Consider the following 15185-nt stretch of genomic DNA (forward strand, 5'->3'; position numbering starts at 1 on the left):
AAATGAACATATACTCCTGATAGAATCCGAAGAATAAGTTATCAATCAGCGGTTTCTATAAGGGTGTAAATGAATGAAGTGACGTCAATTTTTGCATCGACCAATGATTATTCATTTCAAGTATAAAGTAACAATCATATTAGAATATTTATTGGGCAACAAGTATAAACATTTCCACGTGGTAGGGGGCGGAGCCAAACCAACCTACAAAATATTATTCAATGAAGAGAACAACCCAGAGTTTAAAATCGGACTGTGTGTGTGTATATATACTGTATGTTTCAACAATCTATTGACTATTGTTAAAATACCTTTCAGAAATTATAACATTTTATTATGACAAACTGTCTGTTATTTGCGCAGAAACTTCACTGCTGCTGTGGAAACAGACAAAGCCCTCTTGGATTGATCTGCATCACGCTATGAAATTATACTATGAATGTACTTTTCCTACCGTGTTAATAACGGTCGTGCAGTTGACCATCGTAAGTTTCGCCAAGCCCGCCTCTGTGACCACGTTTGCTGGGACTGACCATCAGGAGCGCACTGACTCACACAGAATCGAAGTCTTCAAGCAAAAAATTCTCGATGGTTTGCAGTATAAGAATGTGCCCCGTGTGACTTCATTTAACGAAACAATTGCAGAGAAAAGGAAGTTAATTCAAATGTATAGGAACTACATGCGGAAAAGGGATAGGAATTATCCTCAAGAATCGGAACCGATCACGGGAACTGCCAGAATGCATCGCTATAACCTTAGGCCAGGTAAGACATTCCGATAGACTCTTTACGACGGTGGTCGTCCGATATCAATTTGGCACTACATAACTTCTAAAGTACAGTATCCGACATTTATTTATCTAATAAAGTTTCCGGCATTTGAAAAATGATAGCAATGTCAAATATTCACTATCGAGTTTTATAACCTTGTACTTTCACTTTTAATAGGCGCATCTTCATGGTGTCATCTTGTTAATGACTGTAATAAAATCTTCACTCTAGTGGCTATTCAATAAAACAAACCGTGCAGAAAACATCCACGCGTCGTGATGCTAATTTCGCGTGGAATAAAGAATACCTGACATCTCTCTAAGTGTTATGAATATTGAATAAAGCTGCTATAGAAATCAAACGGACGCCATCGATGCGTCGGGATGTTTATCAAAATACCTGTAGCCCTAGTGCCGTTAGCCAAGGCCATAACTTAACATTTCACTTGAATTGTTCCAATGCAATTTAATCGCTGCCCCGTTCACAAAGTGCATTAAATAAAGTACGAGATCTTTCAAACGCGGTGTTCAGGTTTATCGAAAAATATAAGCTCCTATCAATTGATTTTTGCCAGATTTTCTATTGTTATTCAAATGCCTATTTTCTTTTTTGCATTTAAAAGTACGAAATATATAGGTTTGAATTCTGTTCAACCTAGACAGTAACCTGGGAAAATTGAATGCGAATAAGATGAATTAGGCAGGATACACCATTTTTTCGTCTAAATACACTCCATATATTTATTTTTATCCTAGATCTCTTAACAATCCAAAAATGCGTCGAATCTATAAGTAAAGTATTCTGGACCAGTGAATCGGTAGATAAAGAAAATAAGGACAGATAGGGTGTTGATGGCTTAAATCGTTAGCTTGACTTTATAAAGAGAATTTCTTTTCAATTCTTTTCAATTCTTCAAGTCTTCAATTTTCAATTTGCACATCAATAAAATGTAAATTGTGTAAATTAAATGACAAAAATGAATGTTGTTCAACTTTAAGCAGAGTGAAGAAAACAAATTTCCCTTATGAGTCTGCACATTTTGCAACCATCAGTCAAATTCGCACCAAATCTAAAAACTGTTAATGAAACATTTAAAAAAAAAGATTATTTCGATTACACAATTCAAACGGCATCCAACCTTGCCATTGAGTCGTTAAACAGATTTGTGGTTTTTATGTCTGGTATGCAAGCACTAGGCTCAAAAAATTAATCTCAAGGAATGGTTCTAGATTTTCTTTAACTGGTGAGCAGGAGACCTTCACCGTGAACGTTTCTGTTTCGTCACCGTCGGGCCTCTTACCAGACACCGCTATTACAATCAGATACATTGTGTCTTATTGACTGTTCTTTGGCCCTCTAGTATCCGCACAGCTTTTAACCATTTTGTGACAGATAAAACTAACAGAAGAAGTACAATTCGTCGATAACAATTCGGGATCTTTGGTAAACGCGAGCATAGGTACGCAATCATAGCCAATTTATTCATGTCTTGTTAAGAAATTCAATCAGTCCAAAATGTATCTATCCACTCTGTAATGATAGAATATTATTTGAATAGTTGTTCTAAATGGCAAACGAAGATTGAAAATGATGTTTGAATTGTATTAACAATACGTTTGACATTTAATAATGGAAAGACCGACATTGGAATATTCTTTCAGAATTTTTTGTGTATGCGCTCTATACATCAATCAACATTATTTGTACGCGTTCGAATCACGCGGGCACTTTCTTTAAACTTAAATAATAAAACCGCCCTCAATATTTTTCGGGTAGTATATGTAAACAAGTACGAAAACTGTTCAGATGTTGAAAAAAGACGTCAAAAGTAAACAGATTCAGTATATTTTCAATGAAATCGGCATAAATCCTCTACAAAAGCTATTGTACGTTTTTTCAATGAATTTAAAACATCAGAAAATCCTGGTGGTATCCACAGCTGATTTCTAAAGACTTTGTTACGAAAACCGCAAAACGGTATCGGACAGAAAAAACTTGGCGTGTCCGCAAGACCCCCTACATGAGATGCTATCTAGAATGTGTGAAACTTTCTAGCACTTGCGCAGAACCACCGAGTCAAACAGAGTCAACGAGCATTCTTGCTAAGGTTCGTGACTGGCCCCACATTTCACTCGTTGTTATCAGTCTAACAGTGCATTAGTACACATTAGTACACATTAGTAGTACCATTTAAAGTACCTGGGAATTCTTTGATCGTGATCAAATCCACGACGTTCACAACTCTTGAATTAAAAGCAATAGTTACTAAGTTAATCTGAAGAAAAAAACCCTAGCCAAATATTTTGGCTATATAAAATAAAAAAGAATCTTGCTAATTAGTTGTAATTTTTAATAATTTCATTGAAATTTTTTTTTGGATATCTTGAGCATGGCCAAACGTCAATTTTATGAAGTCAAATATTCCACAGAAGGCATTTCCTAGCGATGCTTTATTTACAAACACATTGTGTTTTAGTTCAGCGCGTTCAAAAGAATTCAGCCAAATTCTTTAAATACTTGGATTAAGTTGAGAGATCTTCTGAAACAATAGCTTATCTACCCATGTACAGCACGGCATTATTTTGATCGTAAATCTTGTCAGAGATCGTCAATCAAGAATAAATATTTTACTAATTTTGTCGAAGTTTATAGCACATGCTATTATCAAAATTCTTTGCTGGGTTCAAGGTGGTGGTATTTTTATCTTGTATTCAAGCCGCTATTTATAATAAACTTCAGAAACTAGCCATAATAGATATGCATTTAGTGTTCATCAGTTTTTTTTTTATTTTTGCAGGAAATGAAAAGGCGTCCAACGAAAAGAGATTGAAACTATTTGTCGTACCTGAATTGAAACACCCAGAGGATCATACAAGGGAGAGAGCTGTATCTAGTGCAAGACTAAAACTGTTCAAGCATACGTCTCTCGCTACAACACGCACAACCGAAGTAGAAATCAAACTTTTTAACAAGAACCAAGTAATAGACACGCTAGTCGAATCCAGAACAATAGATTTAAGTAGAGACGGATGGGAAATATTTGATGTTACCCAAGTCGTTCAAGACTGGATCGAAGATCCGGAACTTAATAATGGAATTGAAATTTTTGTTGATGGACTTGATGCTGGTCAATTAGTCTTTCCATCACTTAACATTACGGAACGAATGAGCTCAAAATCTTCTACTAATACAACAATCCCCAATGTCATACTACCTATTTTAGAAATGAAAACTCATGAACGTTCGATTTTGAAACGAGTGAAAAGACAAAACGATATAGAAAGAAGAGATTGTGTTAAAGGCGATGGAGAAAGTAGGTGCTGTCGCTTTACTACAACTATTGCATTTAGTGATCTGGGCTGGAATGACTGGATTATAGCTCCACCCGATTACGAGGCGCATTATTGCGACGGAAGTTGTCCCGACCGGTTTAAAATGGCCAATACATTTGCGGGGATTCAGGCTAGACTCCACGCTCTTTATCCAAACAAATTCCCCAAACCTTGTTGCGTTCCATCCAAACTAAGTCCACTCACTATACTGCATAAAGACAGCAGTGGCAAATATCAGTTCACGGATTATCCTGATATGATCGTAGAGGACTGCAAGTGCGCATGAGAGGAACTTATCGCTTAGGTGTGAATTATCCTTTTGTGTTCAAAAATTAAGCCAAAATCGTTTCCCAATTTCCACTTTGTGTATCAAAATTGCTTCTTAACAGATGTGTTGAACATAAAAAGGCGTCCAAGGTTGGCAATTCATATGCTTGAACAAAGGGTACTGAATTTATCAAATTGAGATATTTTACCTCTTAAAATCGCGCAACACAACAATCTACTCAACGCTTATTTTTACTTGATTATTTCTACTCAGTTTTTATGAGTTCCAAGGTTAGTAAATTGTTTGTAGTTTTGAACGAGTGACAGCGCAAGCGCAATCGAAGCAACGATCCTTTAAGCGGGGGATTTTTTTTCCATTTTTAAACAAGCCGCTTACCCGTGGTTCTTCGCAATGTAATTTTTTGATGTGTTCAAAATGACCACTATGAATCTTTAAGGTCACGTGACTTGAGGCGGGGTAGAATCTCATGTTAGTGAGCATGAACTGTGATCACAAGATGTTTGTATTTATCAGTGTGAATGTTTTATGAATGTTCTTTAAATGTTCAGTTGTTAACTTATTAAATTCGTTATTGTTACAGAAATTTGAAATACCGTCTTGGCGTTCTCTTTGTACTTAGAGTTAGACTTTCTGATGATGTAGGCGAAAGTCAAATTTCGCTTTTGTCTTCAAGGCGTTCTATAAAATTCCTCTACTCCTTAGAACACAATTTACGAAGGTTATATATCAATACAAAGAATTTATAAACCGCTGTTATCCAGCAATTTTTGATATTTGAAGGTAAATCGGGAGAGAATCGTTTAAATGGAAATAATAAACGACATACCCCAAGGAGCTGATCCTAAATATAAAACTAATTAGCATTTACAGAAAGAGAAAATTCTGTACAAGTATCGATTTCTGTACAAGGTCGGCTGCTTGAAGGGGTCTTCAGGCTTCGACATTATTTTCCAGTCATCATATGTAATATTTAAAATAGAAGACATTATTTAACGAGAAGATTTAGGGTTTTTTTAAGCGCAGCATGATAACACGTAGTAATTGGCCTGCTGTGTGTTGATTTAGAGTCTGTAAGTAGAGCTAAGCACGAATCGGAATCAACAGAGTGTACACCAAAGGAGGAACTGGTTTACATTTTGTAGTCGTTAGCAGTAATCAAAATCTGCACAAATTGCTACAGAAGTAACTTAAAATTTAATAATTCTAAAACATATTATCATTCTTTGTAAAAAATAAAATCTTTATGACTCTAGTACTTCGGTATTTTGGGTAGACTGCACTATATTTGAGCTCTCGTTTTTGGACATCAGACAGTTTGCGAGGAAAATCTAACGACTGAAACATTCGTAGATCAGAAGCGGGAAGATGTGACAAGAAGTAAATTAAAATAATTAATAATTATTGACCCAAATTGCTGAATTTTAAGGTCACAAAGTCAAAAGAGTTTAATTCAACTAGAGAAAAAAAGACGTGTATAATTCTCAGACAAGAATTAAAGGAATGATATTAAGCATTCAAAGATAAACGTTCGATACAAAGTAATAAATTATTTGTGTTTGAATGGCCCAATGCTTATTACCAGTTTCTATATGAACTAACAAATTTGCCAAGTCACCTTCTGTTCAGAAAATGGAGCAAGTGTGTTTGAACATGGCACATGGTAGAATTCTAATCATTCGTTTTCAACATAATTATCTCAGTTTTTAAAACTCTACAAAGCTTCAGCTATGCAAATCTTATCAAATGTTTGATGCTCAATTGTTCAGTGTTCAAATTGTCATAAAGGTAAACGTAAAAATAAATCGGGACAGTGGTAGGTTCGAACTTTGGGATGAACAAACTCTATACAAGTATTATATAAAGACCTTATCCCTGCTTATTTTGCTTATTAATTGAATGGACATTAATGCCGATTGGCGCTGTGACGAAATTATGTACACCTTTATATACCTGTAGACTATTCTATAAACCATCACTATAATCAATTGCTGCCTTATGGTATTGAAACTCACAGACACGTGACGTATAGAGTTTGGCTTACTATTGACTAATTACCGAGAACTCACAATACCGTATACCATAAACAGCAAAGGCTTACCGCGGCCATTGGCACCTCAGCCGACAACTTTAAATCAAAATATTCAAAAGATGGTATAAGGCCTTTTATGAAATGTTGAAATGAACAGTTAATGAAAAAACGCCCATGCAAGTATTGTTCGATTAACTTTTTACAGTAATGATATAAGACAATTTACGAAGGGCCTTTTCACGTTATACGTCAAACCTTTGCTCTACATTCTCACAGATTGCTAAAGTATTTGTTAGACCACAGAAAGGGCACTCAAAACAATAAGTTGTATTTGTAAACAATATCTATTACCATTTATGTACGCTGATAATTTGCAATTGGACATTGTTGATTGTTGATCTCAAGAAACGCCACCTATGCGATATTTCAAAGTGATAATAAAATCAATGTAAAGTGAAGATATAATAGTCTAAAAGGAAAAATCCGTGCTCATTATTTATTCTTATGATGTTAGTAGCATTCTTTAAAGGGGCATGGTCACGATTTTTGTCAAATTCTATTTTTTTTTTTTTTTTTATTATTTACAATGCTTTAGGAATGCATTTCTAATGATCAAATTAAATTTGAGAATCAGTCTTTAAGTTTCAAGCAAGATACAGAGCTCAAAAATATGTGTCATGTGAACAAGGCTCGTATTCTGTTTTTGTTTATATAGGTTGAATATACCAATAAAAAATCTTTTTTTAAGCTGATTTTCTATCTTCTTATTCATTTTAAGTATAGATAAACAGTTCCTAACGTTTAACATATTCCTTTTAGGTCTAGAATTGGAATTTTCACTTCAACATTCAAAATATAAACAAAAGCTTTGTTTACATGGCAAAGATTTGTAAGCTTTGTAACTCGCCTGTAACTCAACAAATGACACTAAAATCATGGTTGCCTATTAAAAATGCCCCACTGAAGCATTGTAAACATTAAAATCGGAAAAATAATTTTTGACCAAAATATTGACCATGCCCCTTTAAATCTTATGTATTTTACAAACGTGTGGAATGTCTACCTCTTTTAAGATTTTGTCTCTCTTCAACGAAGAAGACGTGATTCATCATCAACACCTTGATTAAATTTATCAAAACTCTTTTAAAAAGGTACTTTGATGTTTTCAAAATTCAGTTTTATGTTTATGTCCCCTGTCAACCACTTTTATTATGGGGGAGGTGGTGTCTTATTCCTTGGGTTCGTCATCTTACTTCAGATATTACAAGACCTCTATACTAAACGCATCGCGCACATAAATTCCACAAATAGATTCCAACTTCAAATTCGTCTCCACCGTCCTACAGTGTAAAATATTTTACAATTTTCTTTGTAATTCTTCCACCAATTTGAGTTTCCTAAGAAGCTGGCCTTTGAAAAATGTCACTGATGGGTATTTTTTGCGGCAATTAGACCTTTATCTCGCGTCACTTAGAAGTAAAGAAGAAGTCGTTACCCCAGACTCCTACAATTAGGTGGATGGTTGGAGACTCGTTTTATCTCTGTATATTTCCCCTGCGTGGGCGTGCCATTTCGGCACATCACCAAAATCAGTGCTTTATTGCATTAACCTATTCAACCTTCATCATATCCATTAATGTTTTACGAGCCTTTGTAATCGCCGGACTCATGAAAACACGACTAATCTTATATGCCTTTTGTAGAATCAATGACAGACCATCTTTAAATATCACGGGGACTGGAATAAGGTCTAGCTGTTCATCGGGGTGGTATCTCGAGAAGGGATGATTCTCAGTAATTAACCGACAACAAAAGGTCTGACCATAGCGCTCGGACCCCAAGCTACACAGATGTCCGTTTTGCTCTGACTCAAGTGTTGGTACTATGACTGACACAGGTAATTTAATATTTCACCATCGTGTGGGATCGAGCACCTTTGGTGAAAGTCTTAATAAGTATGTATTTTTATAATTCAAGGCGTGAAAGGTTTTTCTGAAATAGAGTCAATCCCCGTGTGTTTTCTTTGTTGACAATACGTGTGTGGTATTTTCCGTAAAATACTGGTGACAATATTTACGTGTATCACATGGGACAGTGTCTGTAGTGATAAATTGATGGATGTTTCTCCTTATCTGACATCCGATTCACACCTCTAAAAGTTGACCCGTGTCTGTTAACTAACAATCGAGTCCGTACCCAATCCATTACTTTGGCACTTGCCTCTATGTAAATATTCTTCTTAATTCAGCCAAGTCGTTCGGTACAAACGAACACACAAACTTTTCACTTTTACGTACTCTCAAGGAATTTGTATACCAATTTATCTTCTTTTTTCTCATTAATAAAGAGTGTGCTATCATACTTGTATTAATACGTTTCCCTGGCATCATACTAAAGAAGATACACGTTCGCTTTTTAATATCAATCTTTCTTTTTTCCAAACTGCAACGTAACTAGCTATTTGATAAAACAGCACAATACTTCTCGGAGCAGTTGAGGTGTAAGATAATTATCTTTTTTATTGAAACCTCTTTGATCTTGCAATTACCATTTAATATCAATTCACCTTAGATTTGTGTCACCCACTCCGTGTAACATGCACCATTGATCGACCTGTAAACCCCCGCAAACACAGTCTAATATATCAGCATAAAATCTATGCATTTGCATGTTAAAATAAATCATATCCCGTCATCAGGTTTGGGTACTTTAAGACTTACAAACGACCCTGCCAAAGGCTTGCTGCCGGGGCCTTTTTATTTCATTCCCTGGTTAACTCGCACCACGGCCACTAAGCTGGGGTTACTCTAGTGTTCTTAAGAGGATTTAATTTTAAAAGTCACCGTGTTAATTATAATGGTACTTTCAATGAGATTACGACTTAGAATATCATTTAATGCCTGCACAAGTTATTAAAATTTTCGTTTCGGTTGATTTCTTCATTATGAAATTAATCTCTTCTCTCAAATTCTATAAAGAAGATAAATATTTTAGAACATCCAGAGCATAAAGATCACTTACTTACATTGATCTTTTTTGTGAGCCCCCCCCCCTTTTTTTTTTGTTCCCACAGTTACTGAGTTGGAATACATCAATTATATCGAAAACTGTGCATATAGTAACAAATTCTAGACCGGGTCAAAATAAGCTGGATACGTATATCTTTCTATTCCAACCGGTTCACTTCTAGCTTTGAGCTGATGATACCCCCAATGATATGATATCATCGAGGAATAAAGATAAGTGTTTGTCTTCTAAATGGTAAGGGCCAAAGGTTTAGTTAAGGTTATGTTTGAAATAAGTCATGGTTATAGGTCAAAAACTTCTCACATTTCTTGTTTAGCGACACTGTATTACAAACGTTTCTTTTTCTTTCAAGTAAAATTCAGTGCTTTTTGTCTAACCATATGCTTTTTCATAAAAAAAAGAGATGGAAAGCCATTACTAGATAATTACACACACAGAAATTGAAAGATTTTTTTCTTTTACAAAAATCTACAAATGTTTAGTTTATCTTTTTTTATCTGACTAATGCAAGATATAATATATGAAAAAATTAATTTTACATGCTTGGTTTGATTAGTTATAGCGGAGAGAAGTAAATTCTCAACAAAAAGTCTTCTTCCTTAAGGGACTTTGTTACTATGCCACGAGTCAATTGTCAGATTCAATCTCTCTGTCCGTTTGCAGTCTTTTAACACAGTGGAATGAAATTAAAGGACAGCATCCTTCACAAACTGGAGGAGGGAACAAATTGCTAACATCACGTTAGCCAACGTAAGGGTACTGAATACCTCTAATGAGGGACTTTAACTAAATACATACTTTCTTATCAGGAACAAGCAGGGTTAAAACTGCACTTGAACAACTTTGGCAATAAAGAAAATTTGAAAAAAAAACACTAAAGCCCTGAAGTACACGAATAAAAAACATCTCCAAAGACGCATAATTGACCAATTTCAAAAAACATTCTTTGCTCTAAAAGCATGCGTTGCCGGACAATTCTAATACGAAGGTAATTTTGCTAGTATATCTCATACAATTATCTTGTCTAAGTATTTTATGACCATCTCAGGACTGTTTCAAATGTCCCTTTGTTAGATCGGAGATAATTTCGCGTTACAGCATTGTCAAATTAAACCTGGATAATTTTGCTTGCTTGTAAAATTCTTTGACATCAATTTATAACAGATTTTATGTATATTTTATACTTGTACAAAGATTATTTTTTCTATATACTACTATGTACATATTCAAAGGTGCATATTCTTGCGAATATTTAAATTTTTTTCATCGTTTGCTGGGACCATCACGTACACCTCTGGGTCTGTCTCGTGTCTACATGCAGCGCAACACTCGGCGTGTGGGAGAGGAAATGACATAGCAGAGCCAGACAGAGAAAGAAAGTGATTAAGATTCTGGATGATTAATAAAATGAACCCACCAGCTATATAACTGTTTTGCAACTGATTTTAATTTCGTGAAAACAAATGAATTTTTTTGTGTGGTACATGAACAATCCTGGCTTCATACCATGTATATTATACTGCTGTAAAAAGTTTAAAACATTTCGCTTTTGCAAGATTTCCTTCTTATCTCTTTACCGTAAATGCAACCAAAGTGAAGAATTAAATTGGGTCGTGTCACTTCAAATCCCAGTAGGGCTAGCGTAACTATCGGTGATTAGTAAAGAAATATTGAGATATATTCTTTGTCCTTTTTACATGAAAATTTAATAATGGTTTTAGATGGATTTTAACAACGACGAGACAGAAGCAAAGTTCATTTCAAAGTGAGCTTCGAACTTCACATTAATCTTCAGTCTCTTGGAGGAGTAGGTTAAATTTTATCCGTTCAACACCCAATGTACTCGCTGTTTAATCTTTCAATCTTTCTATAGAATTTAACAATCTCATCATCTGTCGGATGACTGCCCTACTTCCACAAATATCTATAACATGCTGCCTCATATATCTTCAGCTACAATATTTTCAATAAAATTTTATAAAATCATACCAAAGGAATCTGGGTTTAGACAACAAGGTGCATGTCTATTGGGGGTAATACTCCAAGGTTCTGCCAATTCTGATCAAAATACAAGGTGCCGATCCTCTTTTATACACGCGCAATATATAAATGAAAGTATAAGAGGCTTTAACGATAACGGTGTCAAAGTTGTTAATAAATTACGTGTAAAGGAAGTAATCACTTGGGAATAAATAGAGATATTGCTAGATAGGGCAAGTTAAATTGGGCTGAGTTTAAAGAATGTGACTCCTTTTTGAGTTCAGGATATTAAATGATGAAGTTTGAATAATCTTATTAATCTGTCTGTAAAAGAGGCCCGTGATGTTTAAAACATTTGGTCATTTTTTTAACTCATTAAATTCATTTATGAGGACGCATACATGTGTTTGATAAAAAAATTATTCGTCAGTGAAAGGACTATATATGGTTTGAGCCTAAAATGGCCCCCTTAAATGAACATTGTCATTTTACTGTAATTCTTTGTTTTATTTGTACAAATATACATTTGAAGTTTTTTCATAACATTTTGATTTTGTGCCCACAATTTAAAAAAAATGACCTTTTCCCGCCATTCTCGCATTTTTAGCAAAAAATGGCTTGTTTTGAAACAGTTTTTTTAAAGGAAACATTGAGCGACTGCTTGATGTGTCTCTCCAGTACTTTTAAGTGACAAAAAGTTCGTTCTTGTTCAAAGAGTCGCTCTATATTTCCCATTCGAAAAAAGATAAGAAAAATGACAATTTTTGATTATTATAATTTTGATCGAATTATAAAAATAGCGTCACTTCTGACGTCATATACTGCCAGTGAGTGCATATAAATCAAATAAATAGGTGAAAAACATATTCAATGTCAACTCTTTTATAAAATAACTCAACAAATTATTGTACCTGGATCACTTTAAAAATAGCGAATTATGGGGGCCAAATTTGATTAATATCATATATAGTTCTTTATGCAGAAGGAACCGTTCCAATATTGCCCTACATATTGCTTTTGGTGCATTAGGACTGACAGCACGGATTGATGGACGATTTGTTAGCTCTTCGTGACATTCAGATCGTCGATATTAAACAACTACACGTTTTCCTTTGTTTTTCAAGTAAGACATTTAAGATGTTGAACTTTGCAGGAAAATACATACAAGTAATCTATAACACACATTTTTATTAATTTAGAAGTCTAGATGGAAAAACATTATGGATAAAAGTACACGTATATAATTTTAGATTTTGAAAAATTCTACAATATTAATGTTCTTTATTTCGTATGAAGAATTATTTTTATCACATATAATGCTTGATTTTGACCACAAATAAACGCATAAAAAACTTTAAAAAAAATATATTTCTAAAAATGATAAGTCTGATTCCGATTTTTACAGATGTCACATACCACAATTAATTAATAGACTGATTAATTGACCATTGTTATGCACATGCACCAAGAATCCCCAGTTTTGTCATTGCTTTGATAGTTTTAGTATTATATATCGCTCGTTATTGAGGTACTTCATAAGTACACTATAACTTTAAGAACTAAAACTATCGCCTTTTTGGATAGGTATAGTTAAATTTCATGCAAAATTATTCTTTCAAGAGTTGATCATCAAAATAGCTTTCTAAGCTTTTAAATTAGCTATATGGGGTCATTTTAGTTTGAATTCTTTCACAGATAGCCGTTACTTTTTATTATCAAAAGTGCAATCAAGAAGGTAGAATTAAATTTTGCTCTGAATATGTAATTGTTTACAAAGAATAAGCTTTATGCTTTAAGTTCTTCAACAAATATCGGTAACACAGTATACAAATGTATTTCAAGCAAAAAAATACGCTCTTTTTGTCGCAATTATGCAAGAGATAGCAATACTAAATGCATAAAATTCTTAAAAAGACAATGTATCGGTTGAATGCACATAAATCAATACCACCTTCTGGGTTTCCTTGTAAAATCAATTGTTTAATTTATGTTTATTTTCAGCTAAATTTCAATCTTTAAAGACCTTATTGCATTTTTTGTTAATCGTGTTCGAATATGAAATGAGTAAGTGTTATTTCTCTTATTTTTATTGAGATCGAACAATAAGTGGTCCTTTTAGATTGCGTATTTTGATGACTGCGAATGCCTGTAAAAAGACAAGTTCACGCTGAAAATTTACGCAATTTTATCTAAGACAATGACATTCAAATTAATTTCCATATTAATGTTTAATTTCAAATATACTGTCTTTTTTGTCAAATGGAATGGAAAAAATAATGAACTTTTTATTTTTATTTTTTGGTTTTTATTATTATTTTTGGTGGGGGGGGGGGGGTCGGGAGGTGTAGACCAGATTAATAATTTGTATAGCATTGTTTACATTAATTAGTCAAGGATTGTGTATAGGCGTAAGTAAACATACTTTACCAGAAAAATTATGAGATACAAATTATTGTAAAAGGTTTCATCTCATTATGCAGTTTGTGGTTTTTCTTGGTCATAAAATAATAAAATACAAGGTTTTAAGCGGCCCTGGTTAGGTTCAAACCAAACGGGACATGGTATGGTCAGAAAACAGGCCAATAAAAAGCAAGGATATCGCTTGAATTTTGTTAAAACTAATATAACATTGAAATGAGCTTGTATTCTGCAATAAAGCAATGCAACCGCACCTGGATTTATGATGTTAGTGTATTATTCCGGAAATAACTGAACAGAAAAAAATCTGGCTAAAAAGTTCATTGCTATTTAATTAACATGTAGAGTTTATTTATGACGCTGAGTCTTGCCGCGGAATTCCTCGGAAGAATCCCAAAAATTACATGTACATTCATAGTGGTAACATGGGGAAGGGTTTCATATTACCTGCAATTTGCCCAAATAACAATTATAGTAACAGCAATCAAAGGTGTGCAATTTATGAGGTATGTCCAATACACAATGTTTTATCAATATTGTCGAGATCGCAATGTTGACCAACATCGAGTTGACATTGTGTCTACATTGTGGATCTTCTGTCTTGTTTACATCGTCCACATCGCAACGTTCATCGACATCGGGTCGACATCGTATTTTTTTAATCCTGTTTCATAGACAACATTGTCAGTTCAGTTCAGTTTATTCCACTCAACACCATATAATGGTACAAGAGGTACATAGGAAGACCAAACATATTTACATATTTACAATATAGTTGTAAAGTTCAAGAAAGTAAGTGGGGCTGTCGAAATAGCAATATTGACCGACATCGAATCGACATCGTGCATCTTCTTTCATGTTTATATCGTCAACATCGCAATGTTGTTTGACATCGTGTCTCCATCGTACCCTTTCTGCGATGTAACCAATGTAAATTCAATATCGGTTCAACATCGTATACATTGCCATGTCGACAATGTGGACGATGTAAACGTCAAAGAAATGTCAGCAAAGTCGACGGTGTAAACTCGATATCGGTTAAACACCGTCGATGTTACGAAGTCGACAATGTTAACGTCAAAGAAATATCGGCAATGTCGACGATGTCGTACGATGTTATGTTGATATTGTATCAATGTTGTATACATCGCCATGTTGACAATATTGAAAAAGGAATACATGTATGTATTGGACATGGAAGATGTCCGATTGTTGACATGATACTTTTCATGTAGTTCACAGAATAAGAGTAAGACTCCGCTGTCATGCAGTGATCTAGCGGGAATGGGTGGGATCAAGAGGTGTCCACTGGAGGATTTGGATTTATTACAGAAATTTA

General features: G+C 34.3%; 1 protein-coding gene across 1 annotated transcript; it reads left to right on the forward strand.

Annotated features, from left to right (window-relative positions):
• Window positions 1–224: 224 nt before the first annotated feature.
• LOC128168326 (bone morphogenetic protein 7-like) lies at window positions 225–4982 on the forward strand. The gene is made up of 2 exons (XM_052834557.1): window positions 225–765; window positions 3569–4982. Exons 1-2 carry the CDS (start codon window positions 423–425, stop codon window positions 4387–4389), a joined length of 1164 nt encoding a protein of 387 aa, XP_052690517.1. The 5' UTR covers window positions 225–422; the 3' UTR covers window positions 4390–4982.
• Window positions 4983–15185: the final 10203 nt, after the last annotated feature.

Source organism: Crassostrea angulata, chromosome 10 (assembly GCF_025612915.1).
Source record: "Crassostrea angulata isolate pt1a10 chromosome 10, ASM2561291v2, whole genome shotgun sequence".
NCBI lineage: Eukaryota > Metazoa > Mollusca > Bivalvia > Ostreida > Ostreidae > Magallana > Magallana angulata.

Bases quoted from the DNA above. Each gene is read 5' to 3' on its own strand.
- LOC128168326 (XM_052834557.1), top strand. From the start codon at position 423: ATGAAATTATACTATGAATGTACTTTTCCTACCGTGTTAATAACGGTC. The intron at 766-3,568 runs GTAAGACATTCC...TTATTTTTGCAG, and splicing joins TCGCTATAACCTTAGGCCAG to GAAATGAAAAGGCGTCCAAC.